A 7107-nucleotide genomic window follows, 5' to 3' on the forward strand; every position below is an offset into this window, starting at 1 on the left:
AAAACTATTCCCAAAATTCATTTGCTCCCTTCACACCTGGTTTTATCTTAATACCCACCCGTTTATTTTTGTGTTGAGTGAATGAGGTGGCCTGAGCGTTGTGGTTACTTTTTCACATGGCGATTTGGGTGGTGTAGATATTCCCTTTTCGCTTGGCGACCTGGGGTGTGTGGTAACCTTTTTGTATCCAGTTTTGCCTGTTGTGCCTGTTGTGCCTGTTGTGCCTGTTGTGCCTGTTGTGCCTGTTGTGCCTGTTGTGCCTCGCGATCCGCGGGGTTTTTGTAGCTAGTGACTTTCATTGCGTTTTAATGCCACCGCTAGTTAAATGTTCACAATTTTGCGAAGCCAGTTTTTTATTTTGCTACAAACAAGGACCCCAGACGCACGTAAAACCACCCGTTCGCAAGCAGCTCATACACCAAGCTCCAAAAGGCGCCGAGGAGATGGTACAGCTTGTCCTGGTACAGCTTGTCCTGGTACAGCTTGTCCTGGTACAGCTTGTCCTATTACAGCTTGTCCTGGTACAGCTTGTCCTGGTACAGCCAGAGTACTGATGAACCACGTTAGTCAGAGAAATTGCTCATTACTCGAGAACTACCGAAAAGCACTCAATTGACAACCTGAATCCAAAAGGTCTGTCGTGGTAACGTAGGGCAACCACCATGAAGAAAAAGCGCTTGGGTGTCTGTGTCTTTCCCTGGAAAAAGAAAAATAAGAAAAGGAATAAACGATGATCAAAAGAACTAAGATCTTCACTGGTCATAACTCTTAAACAAGGTGGTTACATCCGATAGTAGATGTGTCTGCTAAACCTTTATGTCGCATCCTTCTGCTTCTCAAGCTTTTAATATTGCTAGCCGAATCCGGAGCTTCCCTGCTGCGTTCATATCGTGGCAGAAAAGCTGTTGATGCCGGGTATTAAGGTTTTGGCTTTGGAGCGGGTTCGAGGCAGAGTTAGCGACATTCTTTCCGACTTCGAAGACACCTCGACTGAGGACTGTATCACGGCGCGAGTCGACGGAAGCTCGGAATTTATCAGCTTGCTTGATGACATGTACGAAAGCCTGCCTGGAAGCGACGTCGCGCTGAAGGCGTCAATTTGTCGCGTTATCGCGGTCTTGAGGGTGGAGGAAAAGTTCTTCAAGCAATTGATGCCCGTGATGCAGAAACACGGTAGTCTGGCTTTAGGGGGTTTGAACTATCTGAGGCTGCACGGATGAGAAGCGCCTTCGATGGATGCAGGATGCCCACGAACAATGATATTTCTGCAAGGACAAAGATACAACAGTCAAAACCGGATCCAAGGAATATTTACAGCATCCATATCAAAAGCCAAGATGGCTATAGAAGTTAGACACACCACCAAATCGCAAAGCGAAATAGTTCAAGCTGGCTTTAAGAAATGTACACACGCCCCAAAAACACAGCCAAAACTAGCTGTAAAGAATTACACCTTGATATTTCCAAGAAAAGCCCAAACTGGCCACACAAAGGTTGACCACATCCCCCACATCGCGAAGCACATCCGAAATTATCTATACAAGGTTACCACACACTCCCCAGATCGCCTAGCGAAAAGATTCAAATTTGTTCTAAAACATAACTTCGCCATGCATTTTTCCAAACCCGCCCCCCAGAGTGCCAAACACAAAATATGCCACAACTCGTTGAGAAACCAAAGACGTACAGTTTCAAAATATCTGCGTCTAAAACTGCTTGAGAAGCAATAATCAGGCCGAACTCTAGCGATAAAGTTCTTTACATATATTTCTGCCTGTTAAATGAACTTTGCGTCGCCACTCCTCACAGCATGAATTTTATTTCGCCGTTGAATTTTAAATCAAAATGCTTGGTGCTTTCAGACAATTAATGCAAGCATTTAATGAGAGCGTTGACGTGAAATTTGAAGACACACAGCAAAAGGCTGCCAAGGTTTGGGGCGCAATATTTAAGGATGAAAACTGGCTCGAAGCTGTAATGAATTCTAAGTCAAGGGGTCATTTCTGTCATCCTATCCTCATAGGCTATGACGTTATGAAACTCTATAATGGGTATCAAGGTCGAGTGTTTCTTGTCCTTGCAATCAGGGATTATGCCGGCGAGCATACAGAGATTTCCGAGCTATTAAGATCCCTGAAGCCTCACGAATATAATGAGCGTACTGGTGAAGTGCACATCAATGGGACCAACATAACAATCGGCCTGGAAAATAATTCAGACATAATACGCATAAATCGCCCACAAATGTTGTTTAACACGAGATACTCTCAACTAGAGACCGCCGCTCTATATTACAGCAAAAACACGCCCACTAAAATAAACGATGATAGTATAGGTGGAATTCTGAAAAAGAACAGGCCACTTGTCAAAGATTGTTGTACAATTAGATTGTATTCAAGAGAAGGAGAGCCTCTAGTCTGCATGATTCAGAGAATAGGATTTTCGTTTCCAAAGCGGTATGAACACATCGTTACAAAAGATGGAGAAGGCAAGGAAATAGGTTTATCTTGGAAAGTTATCAGCAAACCTGATTCATTTTAATTTTGTCCGATGCCAAAGTTTGTATAACACTTAATAGATGAAAGGGAGGAAAGATCCAGATTTGCATAATAGATGCAAAAATACCTCGAAGAGAGTGCGCCATCTGAAACACAAAAAGGGTTCTCAGTCACTAGATTTTCATCTTTCGTCTCACATGTCTGCGATGTATTGGGATTTGCCAGCTGCATAAACACTCATGAAGTACATTTCACTTCAACCGCTGGGATAAAACACACTGCGAGTCTGCAAGTTGAATCCTTAGGATGCAAGGATTGACCCTCTGTTGTTCGAAAAGTTGGTGGAAGGTCTTGAACTACTTGTTTCCGCCAGGGAGTGGAAGAACACCGGGTTTGGTCGCTTGATTCACCTTGTTAGACAGAGTGTCGAGGTTATAGGCAACCAAAACAAAGACAGGGTATTGTCCTTGCTTTGCTGTTTTGGGCTTGTTTGTTATGTGGCATGGGAAGGAATTTGCCTGTGCCAGCCGTGCGATAGGTATCTGGGACCGGATAGTTTTGTATAGGGTGTGGTTATTTAACCCGTACAGATCACACCCGTAAGTGGATACTTTTACAGATGAATTTTTCGTTTTTGAACTTACTTTTTTCTGATTTTGATTCCTTATTCTCCAATGAAGCAATATACCGAAAACCAGCTTGTTTCTGCTATTAACGACGTTAACAATAGCGAACCAATTGCAAAAGCCTCCCGAAAATGGGGAATTCCTTGCTTAAGAACGGTCGTGGCGTTATGGCTGTTGCGAGGTAGTATTTTATATGGGTGCCGGTGCCAGGATATCTTTGCTTTATCTAATCTGGCTGTTTTGGAATGGTCGCAAATCTGCCATGTAAGTGTCGCAGTTAAGGCAGTTGAGCAAGTATCCAAGCAGTTCTTTCTTTTGCTGGCCTGCCATGCAAGGCTGTGGGTCGCAGAATAAAAGTCACCAGGAAACGCGGAAAAGCCAACCTACGAGGAAATGAATTTCAGATCAACCTATTCCCGAGACGTCAATAACGCTGATACCTTCACCAGAGATAAAACAGAGGTACCCGTGGCCTTCAACGGTTGGCCAGCGTGCCTTCAGTACAACTCGCCTAGCTGGTGCCAAAGCTTCCATTCACACAATTGTTTAATCGGACAGATTGCTTCCTCAATCAACATGGTTGGATGAACAGGAGGTCGGGCCGCCTTCTTAAGCATATGCCTGCTGGCAAGCAATCGGTACATATGCACAGATAATACCATAGCGAGGACTTGATTGATGCAAAATTTTCATTTTTGCTAGGCGGGTCTGTGCCTTACTATGCACCCGAATCTTCCCCCGAGTAGACCCAACGAGTTGTCGAACCGTCTTCATGCTTCAAATATCGAATTTCTGTGGTGAAAACGGAAGATGAATTTGCTCCAAACTGTACCAGAAGCAAAGCTACCTACTGGAGAAGAACTATGTCTACTAATGTATCATAAATCGATAAATTCTCGTCGATTTATATCAGGCCAACGAATGCGCCAAACTTCTTCAGCATCTTTTTGCGTGTCTATGGGCTATGCGTCTTAATAAAAGCCTCAACTGGTCAAACAGAGGCTGAGCACGCCCCCGAAATCTTTAAGTTCATCATTTCAAAACTGACTGTAAAGACTATTTACACCCCCTGATTTCCAAGCGCTACAGCTAAAAGTGTCTCCAAAAGATTACCCCACATCCCAAATTGCTCAGCACAGCAGCCGCAAGTGGCTGCGAAGGCTAACCAATAATTAACCCCCAGAGGTCGCAAACAAAGCACCATTGCTATGCAATGCTTTGTTACTGATAAGATGTCATCACCTATGCCACGCTTGTTGACTGAGAATTGATACAGACAACGAATCGGCGCCAGCATTGGTGACTTCCTGGTGCTAGAATGCTGCAATGCAGAACTTAGCTTCAGCTTGCGGTTCCCCTACCGCGCCTGGTAACCATGAGCCACATACAAAAACCCCATTCGTCAAAAGCCGAAAGTGATCGCAAATCAGTAGCAAATCGTTTTTGCTACAAAAGCAGTCTTGGTGGAGATCCTAAAAAGCCAATTCTGAACGAGCCAGCAGGAACCGGCACCGAGAGCACCGTTCCGAATCCTGAGCAAGTGTGGATGGCGCACGCACATTTCCGGATCCAAAATCCCCAGTTATCTTCTATTTTGGGCATTAGTGATAGAGTTTCAGCGTATCAATGGAGAACCGAGGTTATTATGGAGGGGTAGCAGATCTTAGGAAACGAGCCCTCCAGGGACTCTTGACCACAATTACCTTTCTTACGTGTATTAGTAGAATGCTTAACATCTTGTCCATTTAACACTGACTGTCTTGGGCACATATACTATTTACAGAGGCTCAGATTTTACGCCAGTCTTTCGAAAAGAATGAGTGATGTTTCTATCAACACACACAAAATCGGTGTCATAAGAATATAGAAAGATTTAGTCTCTGCCCAAGAAAAGAAAAGGAACGGCCAGTGGCCAACAAAACGAAGACTTTCTGTTTTGAAACATTTGGTCTTCTTCATTGGTCGTAGCTCAATAATGCAGTCATTTCATTAATGGACTGTCTCTTGAGCCTCTATGTAGGTTCCTTCTGCTTCTCAAGCTTTTACTGCTAGCTAAGCCTGTATATTCAATGCTGCGTTCAGATGACTTCAAACACTTTCGTACAGGTTCTGTTTCACCCTTCTGCTCGTTGCCTTCTTCCAGTAGCTGCAAGTCCAGCTCTGTCTGGTCGTTTTGTTGTTCAGACTGCGTTTGAACGTTATGATGTTGAAGCTTGCAAGACAAGGCATCGGTTTTCAGCTGCTGTGATGCCCATTGCAACGTTGCGTTGCTCTCGCCTCTTGTTTTCTGTAGCTCGGCTTCAAGCGTCTGATTAATATCCAGTACTTTCTGCTGTGTGAGCAAAGCTGTCTCAAGAGCCGAAAGAATATCGTTCTGTCTTGTTTCCAAGCTCGATACCTTTGCATAAAGCAATCTATTGTCATGACAAAGCCGATTATATCTCTGATCCTTTTCCAGATTCTCTCTGCGACAAGAATTCATTGTATTTATCATTGTCCAAAGCCAGGTGTCGATATTGTCGTGCACGGGCTGCTTCATGCTTAGCCATCGTCCCAAAATATTGCAATTGATATACTTACCATCTGATTTCCGTATCCTGTCAAACCACCGAGCATTGAGCTAGATATGGGGGTGGCTCCCGAGGCAGCCTGGTTATGGGTTTGCATTGTCATGAGGATGCTATCCCGAAGCCTTTACATTGGAGTGTAGACGTGATGGTTGTGATGGCTTGAGTTTCTGTTATAATCTTTTTCGGAAGATAACCACATTTAGCTTTAGCGGAAAACTATAGCCGCTTTTGATGCACACTTCTTCAGCTCATTACAAGTAGCATTTTCTGGCTTTTGCGTCCCGCTAAAAAGAGATGGCATTTCCAAGGGCCAATTGTTGAATGATTGCTAACATCTCCAATAACAAGCAAGATGCGGACTGACTCTGGGAAAGCATATGTGCGGCCTCCCCATCTGCTGCTCATTCGTGGAATTGAACAACCTGTTTTGGACATTCCTTCAATAAAAATAGACCGAACTAGGACAACCCGATACTCTCTTTTGGTAACTACAGTATCTTTTCGCCCTATTCTGCGGGCTAGCTAGCTACAATCATGATCATTCCTAAAACGTCAGTCTCCTTCCGAGGCCTGTCGCGCCAAATATTATCGGCTCGCTTCAATAGCACAGCGTCATCAGCCCAACAATGCAAGCGGCCAGGATACGCCCACTTCGAAATAGCTCAGTATTTCAATCGAATCCACCTTTCTCCTACGCAGCGAATCTTCTCCGTCAGCAACCTTACCTCTGTTCAACAACTAGCCTACCTTACCCTACTCAAGAAGCATCATCTTGTCAGCGTGCCTTACGAGAATCTTCAGGCTCATTACTCCTGGCACAGGGGGCTCTGTGTTTCGCCGACACGTCTTTTTGAGAAGATCGTCCGCCACCGCCGCGGTGGTTGGTGCTTTGAGACGAACCAATTGCTCAACACGGTCCTCCTGTCGCTGGGATTCGACGTCATTCTGGCAGGTTCGCGAGTCTTTGAGCCCTGCAACGGCAGATTCGGCGGACTTGTGCATTGCGTCAATATTGTCAAGATCGGTGGCGTACACTATTTGCTCGATGTGGGCTTTGGTGGATACGGTCCACCCCAGCCTGTACCATTGCTCGAGGGAACGGGAGGCATTGAACCGAACGGTCTACAGCACATAGGACCTCGAGCGGAGATGCGAGTAGTGAAACAGGCGATTGCACAGCAGGTCGATCAAACTAGGCGGCTATGGGTATATCAGTTCCGGAGTGGCCCTGATGAGGAGTGGCGGCCAATGTGCTGTTTCAACTCGGACTTTGAGTTCCTGCCCGAGGATATCGAGATCCTAAACACGCATGGCATGAGCCGCACATGTTTCACATCACGTGAATTGTTGCTTCAGCGATTCACAACATCAAATGAGCCCCTAACTGCATCTGGGAGAACGAATGTGAAGGAT

General features: G+C 45.1%; 3 protein-coding genes across 3 annotated transcripts; 2 read left to right on the top strand and 1 right to left on the bottom strand.

The window, feature by feature from the left end:
* Positions 1 to 1052: 1052 nt before the first annotated feature.
* On the top strand, positions 1053 to 1220 carry PpBr36_11124 (uncharacterized protein; the record flags this gene model as incomplete). The annotated part of the gene is made up of 1 exon (XM_029898227.1): positions 1053 to 1220. One exon carries the CDS (start codon positions 1053 to 1055, stop codon positions 1218 to 1220), a length of 168 nt encoding a protein of 55 aa, XP_029743499.1.
* A 3885-nt stretch (positions 1221 to 5105) lies between these two features.
* Positions 5106 to 5791, bottom strand: PpBr36_11125 (uncharacterized protein; the record flags this gene model as incomplete). Its single annotated transcript, XM_029898228.1, has 2 exons — positions 5106 to 5522; positions 5705 to 5791. 2 exons carry the CDS (start codon positions 5789 to 5791, stop codon positions 5106 to 5108), a joined length of 504 nt encoding a protein of 167 aa, XP_029743498.1.
* Positions 5792 to 6228: 437 nt separating this feature from the next.
* On the top strand, positions 6229 to 7032 carry PpBr36_11126 (uncharacterized protein; the record flags this gene model as incomplete). The annotated part of the gene is made up of 1 exon (XM_029898229.1): positions 6229 to 7032. A coding segment is annotated over one exon (804 nt), but the record flags the coding sequence as incomplete, so codon positions are not given.
* Positions 7033 to 7107: the final 75 nt, after the last annotated feature.

The sequence above is a fragment of the Pyricularia pennisetigena genome, assembly GCF_004337985.1.
Source record: "Pyricularia pennisetigena strain Br36 chromosome Unknown Pyricularia_pennisetigena_Br36_Scf_13, whole genome shotgun sequence".
NCBI classification, from domain to species: domain Eukaryota; kingdom Fungi; phylum Ascomycota; class Sordariomycetes; order Magnaporthales; family Pyriculariaceae; genus Pyricularia; species Pyricularia pennisetigena.